At 36.9% G+C, this 18652-nt stretch overlaps 1 protein-coding gene across 4 annotated transcripts in view; it reads right to left on the bottom strand.

Annotated features, from left to right (window-relative positions):
• The window catches only part of ATP9B (ATPase phospholipid transporting 9B (putative)), a 273460-nt gene that overhangs the window by 232145 nt on the left and 22663 nt on the right, over positions 1-18652 (bottom strand). For all 4 annotated transcript variants that reach the window (XR_014018324.1, XM_081263198.1, XM_081263199.1 and 1 more), the window contains exons 3-5: positions 16805-16955; positions 14104-14217; positions 1248-1356 (exon numbers count right to left, since the gene is read on the bottom strand). Coding sequence is in view for 3 of the 4 variants with exons in the window: in XM_081263198.1 (XP_081119324.1) it covers positions 1248-1356; positions 14104-14217; positions 16805-16955 (374 nt within the window). In the remaining variant the exon portion in view is untranslated. The remainder of the gene's footprint in view (positions 1-1247; positions 1357-14103; positions 14218-16804; positions 16956-18652) is intronic.

Raw genomic sequence — 18652 nt, 5'->3', positions numbered from 1 at the left:
TATGTTGATGAAGCTGGTCTGAAACTTGTAATTCTTCTGCCTCAAGGCCTCTAATCTAAAGTCACTGGGATTACAGGCATGCACCATCACACCCAGCTTAACTGAATGAATTTTAAAACACAGCCTAATGAACTGTTTAAAATTGACTATTTCAGGTAAGCAATTCATTATACATGACCACATATACAGAAAAGTTACAAAATCCACTATGAATTTCATTTTTCAACAGACTTTGGGGTTATTATAAATTCTCCTTCTGTGTTTCGGTGTCTCATTGCCAGTGCATCATGGTTACTCTTCTACTGTCACAACCCTCATTCTCTTCCCAATATATGGCTTCTCTTTCAACTACAGACTAAAAATCAGATAAACAGGCTCTTTAAAAATTTAAGTTAAAACAGGTTAATGTCCCGAATGAAGGTTAAAGAATCAACATGTATGCACCCATTACCACACTGGATCGTAATATTTATTTCCAATGCTCAAATGCTTTTGTACTGAAGTATAGCTTAACTTCATGGTACAGATGTCTGATCTTTATGAGTGTGTTTAAAATATAATACAAAGCTGGGTACATTAGCACAGGTCTGTTATAACCCCAGCAACTCAGGAGGCTAAGGCAGAAGGACCACAAATTCAAGGCCAACCTGGGATATTAGGAAGATCTTGCCACACACCAAAAAATAAAAATAAATAAAAAGGGCTGGGGGTATAGCTCAATGGTAGAGCCCCAGTGGGTTTAATCTCTAGTAATGAAAAAAAAAAAAATAACAACATAATACAAAGGTAATTTTAGATAAATGAGTTGGGTCTCACATGTATCTCACATGTAACTGAAATAGAGCACATTATATAATTTTAATATATATGTATATGGATATGTTGATGTGAACATGTGATTATGTGAATACATAAAAATATAAATTTATACATATATAAATATATAAACAAACACATACATACATCCAAGCATTTAGAATAAAAATCTACCCTAGGAGCTGGGTATATAGCTCAGTGATAAAGCACTCACTTAACATGTGTAAGAGCCTGGGTTCAATCCCCAGAACTGCAAAACAAAACAAGATAAAACAACCAGTGAAACTGCATGAGTTAGATATTAAAAAAAAAAAAAAAAAATCAGATTATCACATAACACTATTTTCAAGACCAGAATCAGGACATGTTTTAACTATAAAATGATGATTATATTAGGGAATGCTAAATAGGATTAAAAATATCTTGCTAACCTCTTACTGTAAGCTTGCTATATAGTTGTGAATTTACTTCTTTATCTCGCTGAAAACGCCGAAATTCATCAATTGCTTCCCGTGTGATAGTAACTGCCAAGACAAATCCCTATAAAACAAAATAAAGTATTTTAGAAAATAGAACTTTAACAACAACAACAAAAAAAAAGCATGGGATTATTTTGTACTATTTAATATTACTTTTCCAATTTATATTATTCTCTGAAGTGTAAATTAAGTGAAAAACAAGACAAAAAGAAACAACAAAGGCACTACAAAGGTAATGTAACACCCAGTAAAAGTGTTATAGCCCTTATGGTACCAAAAAAAAAATGTTTAAATTTGTATCATATGTATTCCAACACATATAACAGAAAATACTCAGTAACCTAAAGAGAAACAAAGAAGCGATCTTCAGGAAACCCATGAATTACATTTACAACACTCAGGCATTCAAACAGCACATTAACAATGACTGACATGAAAACCTTACAGCAATTTCCTCACTGGAATCTTTCCAGCAGGATCAGAGTATTTAGGAGGAGGAGAAGGTTCCAGCCATAACACCCACACTAATCAGCTTCCCAACAAATGCAATGAAGTACAGGTGCAGTTACAGTGCTTTTCCATCTTCAAGTGAAAATCTGCATCCCGAATTGGATGTTCTCTAAACAAAATTTCGACATTACCACAACCCAGCCCAATGATACCTCCTCTTTGAAACACTGCCTGTGTCTCTCTCAATAAGTCCACCTCCCCAGTTAAAGAAGCCTCATCAACAGGCTGCATATTCCTGATGACCTAGCTTCAACCTATGCTAGAAATAAGAAAACACTGGCTGGGCATGATGACACAGGCCTATAATCCCAGTGCTCAGGAAGCTAAGGTGGGGGATCACAAGTTTAAAGTCAACCTCACCAAGTTAGCAAGGCCCTAAGCAACTTAGCAAGACCTGTCTCAAAACAAAATTTAAAAAGGTCCAGGAATGTGGCTCAGTAGTTGAGCACCCTTGATTTAATCCCCAGTACCAAAAAAAGAAAGAAAACACTGGATGAATTTCCATTGAAAGGTCAATGATCCCGCATGAAAATAAATAAAAATAAAGATATTGTGTCCGACTACAACTAAAAAATAAATATAAAATGGGGAGGGGTGCTGGGGTTGTGGCTCAGAAGTAGAACACTCGCCTAGCATGTGCAAGGCCCTGGGTTCAATCCTCACCACCACATAAAAATACATAAAATAAAGACATTGTGTCCAACTACAACTAAAAAATAAATATAAAAAAAAAGTCAGCGATCTTTATTTCAACGTTTTTTTTCCCCTCTTTGTACCATTAAGCAGACCATTGAAGAATGTTTTCTATAGCCACTAAATGGCATTTTTTTGTTGAGTATCGTATTAAAAGCCTTTTGTGTGACATGACTTACGTCAGAGGGTGCACATGTTCTCTCTCCCTCAATCTCCATCTCGGTCTCATAAGTAGCTTCAGCCCTAAAACCATCCATACCTAAGAACACAAGCTTTCTCCTCCTTAGTATACACTTTGCACCACAGAATCCTCTCCATATCCCCTTCCCCTCAATTCACTTCAATTTCCTTTCCCCACCATGGACTCAAACCACCCTGGAAGGAGGTGGGCTTCCCGGCCACTGTCCACTGCTTCTTTCCTTTTACCCCTCCACCCCTTCTATTCTGGAAACCTCCCTCCAGGCTTCTTCTGATATCTGTGCACTCTATCCATTCGCCCCTGCATGCCTGGTCCTGGGACAGCCCAGTCCTCCACACAAGCTGCTACCATTGCCCATCAGTAGTGCTGAGATTCATTCCTCTAACCTTTGGCTGTGCTCCCCTAACGGCTCCAGCCTGGCCAGGCTCAAGTACTCCTCAGCGCTCCCCATACACCTGCTGTGCCAGTGTCCCTCTCTGAGCCTGATCCCCTCACAATCGTGCTCAAGGGAAAGGAAGCTCCCCATTACTTATGGTCCTTTCACAGAAGTATGTCCCCGACCTGAAGATGGACAGATCCCTAGACCTGTCTCCCACTGAAGACTGCTTGACACCAGCATCTATGAGCAATCTCCCACAACATGACAGGTCTCAACTGGACTTCCAGTGTACTTCCAGTACTTACTGGAAGCCCTATTTTGAGAAGTGTGGGAAGCCATTCTGACACGTGATTGGGTGGCTCCCGTTAAGGGCCTGAGGCGTTCTGGCTGTGTCGGAACTTTCCCGGCCCTTTCCTGATGAGAGAACCCATCCGTGTGGGGGTGTGCCTGACCACTGACCCCGGGGGTCCAATCACTGACCCTGACCTTGGAGTGCAGTTCCCCCTCAATCTTCATTGGATGTAATTCTCCCCTGAATCTCTTGTTCCCCAATAAAAAGCTACTCCCAGGCGTGTTCACTCTCTCTCTCTCCTTCTAGCCCTGAGTAATCCCTGCTGCCCTGCTGGGCGGTTAGAGGAGGGAACCAGAGAGGGGAGCCGTCTCAGACCTGGCAATAGAAATAAGGTAACTGAGTCTGTGTGTTTTATTTCGATCTCATCTAACTAACTTTTATGCCAAGAACCTCATTAATGAAACCATTGCGCTGGCCGCATGGTGGAGAGAAGGATCCTGAAGCCATTCTTAAACATGCTGAAAAAGAAGCCATGCGTTGTGCAACCCATTACTGGCCGTGGTCTCCCTGAACATAGCCACTGATGGGCAGAATCTAACCCACCTACACTCTTTTTTTTTTTTTTAATATTTATATTTTAGTTGTAGGTGGACACAATATCTTTATTTCAGTTTTATGTGGTGCTGAGGATTGAACCCAGGACCTCACGTGTGCTAGGCAAGTGCTCTACCACGGAGCTACAATCCCAGCCCCCACCTACACTCTTAGCGTATAATTCATCCTTCTTCTAAGTAACAGCTTTCTGCCATATAACATGCCATTAAACTCAACCCTTCTAATGTACACAATTCATTGTTTTTTGGTACTTTCACAGAATTATGCAACCACCACATCATTTAATTTTAGAATATTTTTTAGCATCACAAAAGAAACCCCCATACTTAGGAGCAGTCACCTCTTATGCCTCACCTAGTCTGGTGACATGGTAACTTCATTATTCTAAGGAACTACTGAACTGTTCTGCCAAGAGTTTAGCCCACTTTAAAACTCCACCAACTAAAAACGTGGGTCCCCTCACCACTAGCACATGCTCCTCTGCCTCGCTGACAGCAGCCATCCACTGGTGGTTTTAATTTTTACTTCCCTCACCACAGTGTTGTTGAGCATCTTTCCATGTGCTTACAAGCCACTTTGATTTATTCTTTGAGTAAATGTTTATTTGGATCCTTCATCCGCTTTTTAACAGAGTTATTGTCATTTAGTTGCTGAGTTGTGTACTTATGCTAAATACAGATGCCTTGAAAAATATGTAATTTACAAATGTGACCTTGTATTTTCTCCCATTAGGGTTTATCTTTTTACTTTCCTCATTGTGTCCTCTGATACAAAAAAAAAAAATTTAAATTTTGACCAAAACTCTATTTTTTTCTTTATCATTTCAGTTTTTGGTATTGAGGGTCACAAAGATTTTTACATCTCTATTTTCTCCTAGGAATCTTATAATTTTAACTCTTACATTTATGTCTTTGATCCATTTTATTTTTTGTGTTCAATGTTAGGAAGGCATCCAATTTTGTTCTTTTGCATGTAGATACTCAGTTATTCCAACATCATTTCTTGAAAAGACTATTCTTTCTCCATCAAACTGTGTTGGTAGCCTTTTTGAGAGTCAATCTATCATAAATACAAAGATTCCTTTTGGACTCTCAATTCTATTCCATTGATTGTACACCTATGTTTGTATCATTATCACACTGTCTTGATTATTTCAGCATGAATATGGGGGAGTTTGAGTACTTCAACTTTGATCTATTTTTTCTAGGATATACTGGTTACTCTGGGTCCCCAGTATTATCATATCAACTTTTAGAATCAGCTTGTCAACTTCTGAGGGGAAAAAAAAAAGCTGCAATTTTTGATGGGGCTTCTATTAAATCTATAGATGCTTATGGAAAATGCTATATCATAACAATATACTGTCTTGAACATGAGATGACTTTCCATTTATTCAGATCTTCATTGATTATTTTTAAAAATGCTTTGTAATTTTCAGTAATTTCACACTTTAGCTAAATTTATTTCTAAGTATTTTTTTCTTTTTGATACTATCATATATTGAATTGTTATTTTAATCTCACTTTAAGATAGTTATTCCTAGTATACAGAAATACACAATTTCTGTATATTTATCTTGTATTCTGCAACTCTGCCAATTCATTTTCTAATTATAATAGCTCTGTGTAGATTCCTTAAGTTTTCTTGTTTACAAGAATCATGCCATCTGTGAATAGATACATAGCTTTTGTTCTTTCTTTCAGTCTAAATGACTGATTTCATTTCTTACCTTACTATTCTATTCTCCTTATCTTCAATAAAATGTTAAATAGAAGGAATGGGAGGATAAGTCCTTGTTCTTGATCTTAGTGACAAACTGCTCAGCCTTTACCATTAAAAAATGGTATTAATTGTGCAAAATACAAAATTTTAAGAATAAAGATTTTTATATTATGACCAAGTGTCTCTATAACAGTAAAAAATGTACTACAAGGAATTATGTCCTAGTTTTCCATACCTGACAACTTGTCATGACTAAGTATCAATGAAATAAAAGTGGTTCCCAAAGAACCCATTAGAGACTGAAAAAAAATAACTAAATTCATTACTTTATTCTAAAGTCAAAGCAAAAAGAAGAAAATATTAAAAGTGAGACCAGCCTATACCTACTCACCCACTACCCAAAAAAGCTTTAAGAGATATAGTATTTTCAAAAGCCTTTAAATTTATGCATATTTAGCTAAGCAGTTTAACTTTTAGAAAATCATCTCAAAGGAAAAAAAAATATTCAAGTATCCCAGCATGAATATGAAAAACTAAAAACAACCTGAATATACACAAAAAAGAAGTTCATGGTACACTCATGAGGAAATACTTCCTTGACTCAAAGACACCAGCAGTTTTGAGATGCATAGTTATTTTAGTAAGTTTTTTGGGAGAAGACAATCCCATTATAGATACATGCATTGCCAGTCACGGCTCCATTTCAGTAACGTGAGATAATATGCATCTCTGACTCCAGAAACTAGATTTCTATGCAGTCATTCCCATACAGGAGAATATTTGCAATTAGACCATTAGGAGAATATTTACAATTAGAATATTTACTATTCATGATATAGAAGTAATTTCGTAAAGTTCTGTTTGTAAATGAGCAAATGCCAAGTGCATTTTATCTACAGATTGTAAACAGTGTTTCAATCAGGAGAATATTCATAATCACCCGGGAAAATTTTCTGAAACACAGATTTGCTCAGGCCCTATTTGAAATGTGTACCTTTACTTCTATTCTCCAGCAAACAGGTTCTAGACACACATGTTATTTAAACTCTCCAGGTGGCTCTACTTTTCATTTCTTTAAACTCATGGCTTAAAGGCAGCAAAAGTTAACTCTGAATTCAGTAAGTAACAATAGACCACAAAAAAATGTGCTACTTCCTACTGCTTCTAAAAATTCAAGGAGTCAGTAAAACTAAGCCACTAGTCATAAGGGAACAATATCAGAGAAATGGAATAAAGGGAGGCAGGCCCCAATTCCTGAAAACAGGAGTTGGAGACTCTTAACAGGAAACAAATTCCTGCTCATAGGCAAGGACTGCTGGCATTTATAGGCTGCTTTATTAAATCAAGAGCTTATGTGAATGTATCATAAGTGCATAGGATCAGCAACATCCAAGAGGTGTCACCACGATCGGATCCACCTGAGCAAATTGCTACCCCATAGCCAGCACACAAACATTAAGCAAACTGAAAGTAAGAAAAACTTATGCTACTATTTCCTTAACCACTACAGTCCACAATCAAAGGGCCTCTACATTAACAGTTTGCATATTCAGAGTTCTTAACTGGTAGTTCATGTAAGCGCTGAGCAAGTAAATCATTGCAAGATGGACTGAGTCTTCCCATTACCTCAGTACCAACCAGGCCAGAGACATAAGCTATAGTGTTGCTCCCTAGAGGCCACAGAGAAATATCACACCCTAGAAACAGGAGAATGAGCCTGTCAGACTGGACAACATGGTTTGTCTCATGTGGCCTGTCCACAGCCTCTCTCCTATTTCTCCAGATAACTGAGGAGCCATGTGTAACAAATACCAAAAGAGTATCAGTTTACCTTCAAGGGCTTATTGTCAGTTCTCACTTTTATATGTCACACAAACCTTGAAAGCATGTCCCTTTTCTTCTAGAGTATGGATAAGAAGCTGACACACAGGAGAGTAGGTAACACAGATCACTGACAGTTGGTGTCCCTGGATGGTAGGATTCTAAGCAACTAATTTTTGTCTTCCTTCCAATACTTTGCCCACCTCCAATGCAGTACTCACAAAAAAGGGTGGACAGAAGGATTTTAACAGAAGACTGAAAATCAGAGACTCAATCAATTGATTTCTCACCCATACGATCTCTGTTTGACAATTATGTAGTACCAAATTACAAGGAAGATATTTAGCTCACAAGTTAAAAATCCACAGAGCCAGAATCTTCTTTAACTGAAAATCTTCTGTATGAATGGATAGACCTGTTCTACCTTATTGATTTGACTGAAGCATCATAATCTGTTTTGTATCTGATTATACTAGCTTTGCGTCAAAGAACAATTCTGAAAGCAGAGGGGGAGGGAGAAGGAGTTAGGGGGATGGGGAGAGATGGTAGGCAGGCAATCTCCATTGTGGCATGAGAATGGAGTTAATAAAGTCACGTTGTTTTCAGTGTATATAGGAAATATAACAGAAATTAGTTCAGAGTTAAAGCTAATAAATAACATTGCCAAGAATAATTTTAAAAGAAAGATAATTAATAAAGCTATTGCTGTTTTCAAAAACATCCCAATTTTAGAGAACAAAGGGAATAAATTTTAAGTAAAACACTTTAAAAATGAGTGGACAACAGACATGAGACTTTATAAGCATCAAAAGAACAACAGATGAGATTTTATAAGCACCAGCTATAAGATGATTATGGGCTTTGTTGACAGGTTTTTGGCTAAGAGAAATCTGGAAAAATTAACTAAGACCTTTCTCTTAACAACCTTATAGAGAACAAGCAAAGAAAAGATGTCAAAAACATAAATATCTGCATAAGACAGCATGTTATAATGGGCCCTGAACATACAGGGTAAAAATAAACTGGTACAAAAAGAGCAAGAACGCGGGCTGGGGCTGGGGCTGGGGCTCGGTAGCAGAGTGCTTGCCTAGCATGTGAGAGGGACTGGGTTCAATCCTCAGCACAGCATAAAAAACTTAACAAAGGGATTCTGTCCATCTGCAACTAGAAAAAAAGAAACTTAAAAAAAAAAAAAAAGAGCAAGAACTTTTGAAAAAAATCCCTGTTAAAGAACATTTCCTTTGATAAAAAAAGGAAGATACCAAATGGGTTTTAGAATTTGCATTCTTCAGGGACTGGGGTTGTGGTTGGTGGTAGAGTGCTTGCCTAGCACTGGGTTTGATCCCCAGCACCATATAAAAAAACACGAAATAAACAAAATACAGGTATGTTTGCCTAGATTAATAAGAAGATCCTCTATACTGAATGTGGACTTTCAAAGTTTTAAAAAATACTTCCAAGGTGAGCTTGAATCAAAGAACTAACATACCCAAAAGCTGCTTCTTGGGATTTAAAGGTGAGCCTAATGTGCTCGTCAACATTTTAAGATTTTTACTAAACCAAAGGTTAAAAGTGCATAGAGACAGCAGAAGCCTCCACGTTAACAAGAATTACCACTTGTCATCTAAAGAGGGCATCAACTGCAGCTGCTGCGGGACCAAGAAAATGATCATGTCTCTTACAAACAGACCAATTCTGAGATTCACATGAGGAACACTCAGGATTCAGGAGCAGTCACCAAAGTTTATCACAATAAGCACTGGTGCAAATGGAAAAAAAGCAAGGAGGCTTTTCACTTCTCTTTTTAACAAAACAATATCCCTTGTACGAATATACTGAAGTAATTTCTTTTCTTTTTTTTTTTTTTTTTTTTTGCTATTAAGACATTTACAGTTTGGTCATAATGTACAGAAATGGTGAATTCAATTATTATCTACAATATACTCAGTAGGTTTGTAAAAAGGTTTACAGTTTCTGATGGTGGGCAAAGCACCAGGGGTGAGGAGTAGGATGATTTTCTGAGGAGGTAGGAGGTGAGAATATAGAGTTGTTATATCTTAGGAAGTGTGTTGAAAAATCTAAAGAAGAAGATTAGTAGCAGGAGAAAGGAGAGGAAGTAATTTTGGGTAGACAAGTAAGTGGGAAGACAGTAGAATACATAAAATAAACACACATATATATTAAGAAAAAGATGTTAAAATAGTATAAATTGGTGGGGAAAAGTAATATGCAATACAACTGTAAGATACTCTTGAGATATCCCAGTCCTCAAAATCCTAATTCATGCAAAGTACTTGGTTTCACATATGTTGGGGATGTGAGGGTGGGATAATAGAGAGAGGGAAAAAAATCTTGAAGGAAGAAACACGGATTGTTTTGGTTGGAAATCAGTATCTTTCCTGCTTCTCTTCTTATCCAAGAGATGGGGTCATCTGTTATTAGCTGATTTCTCCACTTTCAGGCTGCTGAAGGTAACCAGGGTGTCACTGTGTGGGGACAGTGGCTGCTGGGGAGAGAGGGGAGTTGGAAACTGGATACCTGGCCAGCTGGAGTTCCAAACTGGATGTTGCCCTACTGAAGATGGTGATAAAGGCCCATCAGCGGTGGGGTGTCAGGTTGGGTGGGAGAACTAGGGGATGGCGTTGGATAATTAGTTGAGAGAGGAGCTCTGTGGCTTCCAGTGTGTGGCTGTCAGCTATCTTCAGAGCATTCATGAAGTTCCTGGGTGCAGGCAGGCTACTGTGTGTAGGGGACTGTCTCCACTGCTGCAGAGTAGTCCCAAGATGGCAGAGACCAGGGGAGCCCCATGGTGGTAGATGCGGGTTCACACGGGAGTGGTGGCCAGAGTTCCTGCATGTGAGAAGCTGCCGGGTGTCCTGTATGGGAGTGGCATCAGTTATTTCTGCTCAAGTGGGTGGCCGAAAGTTTTACGTAGATGCTAATGATCCCACTTGGGTATCTTGTATTTCCTGCATGGACGAGTAGTTGGGAGACCTACCATGAGCCTGAGGCCTAGAGCCCTAGATGGGCATGATGGCTGTGATTCCTACACTGGAGCAGGAATATTGCTTGCAGAGAAGCAGTGTTCTCACTACTTGAGTCCCAGGTCACGGAGCCACACAGAATGCTGCCTCCTTCTGGCCCATCATCTGGGATCCACCCTAGGGCTCATGGTTTCAGAGATCTTAGTTCATAAATGGCCAGCTTCATTTCTTGGGGCTTGAGGTGAGGCTGAACAGCATGGCAGGAGAGTGTGACAGAGGGAAGAAGCTCTCATGATGATTAGAGAGCAGAGAGACCCTGAAGTAATTTCTTAACTGAGGTACTCATCTAAACACAAAGTCCTACATGTCAAAAAAATATGACAAAGTAGAAAAAAATAAAAAAATTTAAAAAAGACCTGTGGCTGAAAATTCAAGCTACAGGACTTAAAACTGAAACTAGAACTGGAAATGAATGCTCACATGAAAATAGATAAAGTACTAAAAAAATGGTCTTTGTGAACAGTATAGTGTGCGCATACTCACATAACCACATGCACAAGGCCATGCATGCACATGCACACATTAACAAATTCCTCTCTAGGCAAGGCGAAGATAATCATTTTTGTAAACAAATCAAATAAAATTCTTGATAAATAATCTACCTAAAGGAAATTTTCTTTGGTTTAAAAAGTAATTATAGCCAGGCGCAGTGGTGCATGCCTGTGATTACAGTGATTCAGGAGGCACAGGCAGGAGGATCCGAAGTTCAAGCACACCCTTGGCAACTTTGTGAGACCCTGTCTCAACATAAAAAATAAAAGGGGCTGGGAATGTAACTCAGGGTAAAGCACCCCAGAGTTCAATCCCTAGTACCATTTAAAAACAATAAAATTAAAAATTAATAGTAAGGACAAAAGGCAAAAACAAAATACATATTTTTTGTGTTGGTTTTAAGAAGAATTGTACTCTCAGTTTATCACTATGTTAGTTAATAAAAGATTCAATTCAAGATGTCAATAATATTTATATGTTAAACACAACATGTAAAGCTATGAACAGAAAAAAGGGACTAGAAATAGAAACATTAAAATCATAAACATAGTTGTTTTTACTGTTGCCAAGTATTTTCTCTGTTCTAAAATTTCTGTGATGCTATATTTCTTTCATTAGAAAACATTGAAGATCAAAAAAAACTTTTAAAGTGAGATTTTTGGAAGTATGTGGCATAATTTTTAGCATATGCACATAAAGAATCATGAGTAATGAAATTATAAATTAAACAACATCTGTAATAGCAAAAAATTAGAAGCAACCTAAAAGTCTCCTTTCCCAGGACACTGGACACCTCAGTTGTGATATATTCATACAATAGAATACTTTAGAAAAACAAAAGATGAAGTAAATATTCATGTGTCAACAAGGACCAATTTCATGAACCAATGTGAAGCTAAATAAAATTCGGTGCAACAGGATACACAAATTAAGACAACTTTATATAAAGCATGGAAGACAATACTGCATATTATTTGAAATGATACATGCATAAGCAGTAAAGTAAACTAAGCAGTATAGCAACTATAATCTTACATTCCTAACAGAAGCCACCCCAATGGGGTAGAAGGTAGGTGAGAACAAGGAAGAAATGTTCATTCCACTCCTCTCCATGTCTCCTAGTAAAACACCACTTTCAATCTCTGTTGCATATACTTCTGTGTCTCCTCTGTGGGAACGTCTGAGGGACACAGCCCCTCACCCTGCTAAAATCCTTTCCAGGTACCCTCCCCTACCCCCACTCCCCAGCAGGAGAACCTGATCACACTCCAGAATATGGTGAGATTAGTAAACTGTTCCTGCAACACTCCCCTGTTCTGTACATGCTACCCCCACAAGAGGTGATCCTTGACTTCCTTCCTAAGAGGGCCTCACTTCCTCTACCTTTGTCCTGCTTTTTATTTTCTTCTTCAAAGCCATGGCTACCCATCCAGCATTATGAATCTGCTTGTAGACTGTCTTCTCCCCCAGAACACTTATTCTGTTAGGACGGGATTTTGTCTGTCTTGTTCATTGTTGTACCACATTACTTAGACTAGTGCTAGACACAAAGGTGCATATTACTGGCTCTTCAAAAGAAGTGTGCATTTATTCTACACATTAACCTACCTTTTAAAATTTACCCTACTATACATACCTTTGAAGTTATTAAATACCTTTCCTAAACATTTTTAAAGCTAGACTTTATTCCAATATGTGAGTAGGATATAGCACAGTTCAATCAATTCAGTCATTTGACTTCTTACATAATTTTTTTCATCAAAAATAACAATGGATTATTCTCTTTGTTAATCAATCATTATTTCTATAGGATAAATTCCTCAAATAAAACTGTTGAATCAATTCTCCAAGTGTTTGATAAATATATATTAACAACCATTCATCCAATGGGTGTGCAGACATATTGACCCTGACAATGGATGAGAGCCACTGTATTACATCTTTACCCATGTTCAGCACCTGTCTCTCTTTCAATCTCACTAATTTAATATGTAAAAAACATACTCATTCATCCAGGGATTTTGTATTTATACTCCATATGAAGTTACTTTCATTCCTCAAATTCACCCCATTCTTAACGGTATAAGAATGGGGAGTCACAAAGTACATCTCAGCAAAAATCTAATGGCACACACTGGACCTGTCCTGTGACAGCAGCTCTCCTGATTCACTGGGAAGAGTCTCTAGTGGAGAGACTACACAAGACAGCACAGATGAGCACAGGAGCGAGCACACCTCTCCAACTCTGAAGACCACACTGAGCTCTGCGCTCCTCTTTCACCAAGGAATCACTTTCCCTGCTGTTCCTGCCCAAAACGGGGCAACCAAAAAGTAAGCAGAACTATTTTCTATTGTCTTTACTATCAACAAATAGCATAAAACTATCAAGAAAGAATATGCTAGAGCTGGGCATGTGGTTCAGTGGTAGAGTGCTTGCCTATCATGCTGAAGCCCTAGCTTTGACCCTGGCACCATAAGATAAAATAGAAGGAAAAAATAGGAAAGAAAAGAAGTATAAAAGAACATATTTGAAATAATGCCAAGAGTCTCAACCTTTCAGAACACTTCATACACTGAGCTGTCAACCAGAAATTGTCTTACTGCAGTCTAATACTTCAGAACTTTCACCACTGGCTTCACATCAAGACACTAACTCTCCAGATCCTACCACCTCAGTATCACCCAACAGTTCCATAGTAAAGGAAGGAGCAGGGACCAGGCAGACAGACCTACAAGCCTTTGAACAGGTGCAGAAAGCCCCAGAAAGGACACTCATAACTTCCCCAGCTACAGAGGTCTACAGACTCCTGCTGCTCTGCAGGCAGTGCTCTGACCTTACACTTCCTACAGGGCTAAAGGGGATTAATTCACAGAACTCAGTGAAATCCTTTAACAAGTGTTAAATGATACACAAAAACAACAACATTTTAACAATCGTTAATTTATCTTTTAGCCATATGAACTCTTAAAATTGTATTCTAAACATCATTTTTAGATAATAATTAATAATTGAGCATAATTTTTTAAATTTTTTCTTTTACCAGAGGAGCCCAGTAGGTGTAGAGGTAGCCTATTTTCAATGCTGGTACAAACTGTGAGCAGGACACTACCAGAAAATAGAGATTCAAGAAAAACTTGAATTGTTCATATAAAACCTGAAAAGGAAAAGAGAAATTAACACAATCCCTTCAAGGAAAAATTTTAATACATCCAATATATAATTAAATTCAGCACAATATATAACCACATTTCTGTTTGGAATTGGCTTTCTAAAGCTATCCCATATATAAAGGTTACCCCACATAACATTTGAGATAAACTGAGGGGAAACAACAATTAGGACTCTAAACTATATTAAAAGTATCCTTCCCTAAGAGGCTTTATTTTTTTAATGAAATTTTTAGTTTTCCAAAATCTATAATCTTTACATGCACATCCAAGCAAATGACACCAAAACTTTCCCAATGCTAGCAAGTCAGTAAATACAAAAATGTATATCTAGATACCAACTCAGAAACTCTAAAGATGCGAAAGTCGTACTAACCTCATGTTTACAAACTGGGAAAAAAAAAATAAATGAAAAACAAAAAATACAACAGCCATGCTTTGTAACATGAACTGGGCTTTATGAAGCCAGATGTGCACAACTGTGACTGCATGAGATGATCTCCTGCATGTGTTTTCTCAAAACATGTAAAATGATCAACACAGAATAGTAAATAACAGACCAATTTTCAGGAATATAGCTACTTGTATATTTTTTATAGTCTTTTGGTAGTTGGTCTTTAACACTATTTTCAAACATGAATTTCATCATTCAATAAAATTTTAGGAAAGCCAAAAGTGAAAAATTTTATATTTTTTTTAAAATTCAAATGGAATTACCTATAAGGAAGAAAACTCAAGATCCAGTATATTGAGAGCTCTATTTACAAATGCCTCAAATTACTAGATTTGAATTAAAAATTAAATAGAACAAACCTTATATTTATAGATAGGAACAATTCAAATGGCACACAATTACAATCATACTGGCAAACTTGCCGTCTATGAATCAAAACCTCCTGGGGAAGCAATTTATATTACATAATACAAAATAAAATTACTGCATCATCATATAGTTTCATGTGTGACTGAAAAATCAGTTATACCAGTAACACACTTATATTCATAACCATGTTCAACTACTATCTAGAAATGTTTTGAACTATTTCATAAATTAATCTCAGCAGGAAGGAAAGCTCTCTTTTTCCTCAGCAATATCTTTAAAATCTCAGCATAAATTATATCTATTAGCAATTCAGAAATTGCCATTTATGCTAAAAATGGCATAGAATTCCTACTGTGTAATTACCAAATGTTTCTAAAATACTACATTTTAGATGAAAAGATCATTTCAGAGACAATTTAAGAAAAAAAATCACCCACACAGTTAAGGACTGTATAGACACATCAACAGGTGTTCTCAAGATGCAGCCACTCTAGGCAGGTTGTATGAATTTACACTGACCAAAGTGAAGTTTGCATTCTTTGTTTCAGACCACTGTACTCAATACTTGACTATTCACTGAATAAGTCTGGTGACTGTTAAGAAAATGTACACTGCTTAGCTAACGGTGTTATTTAATAATTTAAACCTAAGGAGAAAACAGTGCTTCATTCAATAAAGTTGAAAATATTTGCCCCAAAGACATTTACATTTTATTGTCCTGACAAAAGATCAGTCTTCTAATTATGGGGCCATTAGTTTTGTGTGTTTTAATAAAAAAGCACATTAGATATCAAACTCTTGCCAACAAATGAATGGGTGGGGATTGAGGGAGGGGAATAATCAATGTTCAATACAAAATCAGAATGATCATTAAAATACAAATACACAAGAAAAAGCAACTTTCAATTGATGTAATCAAGAGCTTTTCTTGATAAATAGAATAATAGCCCTTAGCTAGAACATGCCAAAGTTTTGATATAGAAATATAATCAGATATATGATGACAAACTACTTTCCCCAATAAATCATGCTGGTCTAACTTCTAAGAATCAAGGACTAAAAAGAAAATAAAATCTTATAATTAAAAAAAAGAAAAAAGAAAACCAACACCAGTTAGTTGCCTTTGCCTTCAGAAAGATAAATAAATCTGTCAAAAAAATTATTCCACTATTCTAAACTCACATAAACTTGGTTTTAAAATTTAATTTAGAAGTATTACTAATAACCAAGGAGCAGAAAAATAAATTTTAGTATTTAAATTTAGCATAGTACCTAATTAAAGATTTAGCAGTAGGTCTAAGGTTTATAATGTAAATTAGCAAAGACATCTATATACACTTACATATTGTTACAGTGTCATTTTTGTGAAAGCAAAATTGTTTTACTTTCTTTTTGAAATTTCTTGACAAGCTTAGAAATTATATTCAACTTTTCCCTCCAAATTCCCACCCCCAAAAAACTTTACATCTTATTTTTTGATCATTTTACTTAGCATTTTTTCATTATTTCTATACTACAATTGTTTCTATAATTATATAAATGATGTTTATCAAGAACTGACGTTAATAATCAAGTTGAAGATTTTCTTGTTGATTAAAAATGCAAATGAATGATTTGGCAATCATTGAAACTGAACAGTATAAGACCAGGAAGTGCTGCGTTGGGCCTGACAGTGAAACACAGAGGTGTCTCTGAAAGGCATTGGAAACCAGCAAGCTCTGACCTATGACCCTCGTGCAGGAGTGTCTTACCCCAGGTATAAAGGTAAAGACATTGTATTTTTGATTTTTTATTGAATTCCTGGGATGCTTTTCTTCACTCTTCTCAGGACATCCAAGCCATACTGTGCGAGCTTTTAGTTCTTTCTTTCGATGACAAATATTTATCAGCCAATCACAGCAACTGCATGAAACAAACAAACAAAAAATACATATTACATATGCTTTTTGTAAAACATTTAAACTAATTCTGCATATCGAAAGACAATACTGACTTTTCTGTATTTACCAGACACTAATAGCATTATCTAATGCTAATCTGGGGTTTTTTCTTAGAACAGGTCAATTATACAAATTTAAAATGTCACAACAAAATACTTAAAGAGTCTCCTATTAACGTGCAATGGCTTCTAGAACCCAGAGCAAAGTCTCCTATAAATGTGTAATGGCTTCTAGAATCCAGCAATTATCACCCCTATTAGACACTCTTAGTGGCAAAACAACATCTTTAATATTCTACAGCAGTCAACGCTCCATATGTTGAAAAAACATATAGCTATGGGTATGGTAATTCTTAAGATACCACTTGAGTGATTCAATGATAAAGGTACATAGATATCAATTAATCCAGGACGTAGCTTTGTCTCTTCTCTGAAGAATCTTTTTTTCCATTTCTTTTACAAAACGACTACTCCAGTAGCATTAACTAAAGACTTATGGTTTAAATCAACACAACATTTAAAAAGATACCAAAGCTGAATGTGATGTTCTCATGATAATAAAAGCTTAGTTGTTTTCCACATGCCTATCTTCATCCATGCCCTGTTCCAACACAGCCAGGGTCCTGGGAGGACCAGCTCTTCCCCTTCTGGTCATCCCAACCATTGTTTTCAGAGAGAAAATACAAATTGTCCAATGGGATAACTTTTCTTAAAATACCTCAGAAAATGAAGAAAAGGTATCCAATTCATCTCTATTGAACACAAAATAATCATGAATTTAAGATTCAGTATCAAAAATTTGGGTTAATTTGACTATTCAAAATGTAGAAACGGAACAGTTCACTAAGGGAAGTTGTTGGATCTCATCTTCTGAAAGCATTCAAGGTTAGAATTGCAAGTCAGCTGTGTACATCAGAAAGTGTTAACTTCACTTGTGACAAAGTAAGCTTTAAATTTAACGACGAATTTTGTATGAAAATAACATAGAAGGCATGATCATACAACAGAGCTGACACATCATAATTCATATCTCAGAATTGCTGTCTCCAATGTTGGTGTTATCCTTTCCATCCAATCACACTGACTTTATTCTTCAGAAATTACTACAAACATTAAAAATTCAGATGCACTACTTCATAAATATTTCTTTATGGGAAGGTGCCTTGGGGGAGTATAAACTAAAATCAGCATCATCCCTATTGACTATCCGCCGAATTATTTTTTGGGGGGTGGATTACTGGGAATTGAACTCAGGGGCACTTCACCACTGAGCCACATCTCCAGCTCTATTTTGTATTTTATTTAAAGACAGGGTCTCACTGAGTTGTTTAGCGCCTCGCTTTTACTGAGGCTAGCTTTGAACTCATGATCCCCTCTCAGCTCCGAGCCACTGGGATTACAGGTGTGCACCACCACACCCGGATAATTTTTGGCTTTGCTCATATCTTCACTCTAGAAGGGCAGAGCATGATACACAATGTTTCTGCAGGATTGCCCACATTACTGCCTTGAGAAACTTCTCCTTAATGAGGCTGATGGAATGCCAATGAAGAGCCCTACCTAGTGCCCCTCAATTCAACAGGAGCAAAGATCCGCCTCTGGTAGAATGGAAATCTCCTGTACTGTGCAGTATCACTTTTTAAACAACAAACCTAACATC

The sequence above is a fragment of the Spermophilus citellus genome (genome assembly GCF_964194105.1).
Source record: "Spermophilus citellus genome assembly, chromosome: 12".
Classification (NCBI taxonomy): domain Eukaryota; kingdom Metazoa; phylum Chordata; class Mammalia; order Rodentia; family Sciuridae; genus Spermophilus; species Spermophilus citellus.
Note: the sequence above shows the minus strand (reverse complement) of the source record. Positions and strands in the feature narration are given on the sequence as shown.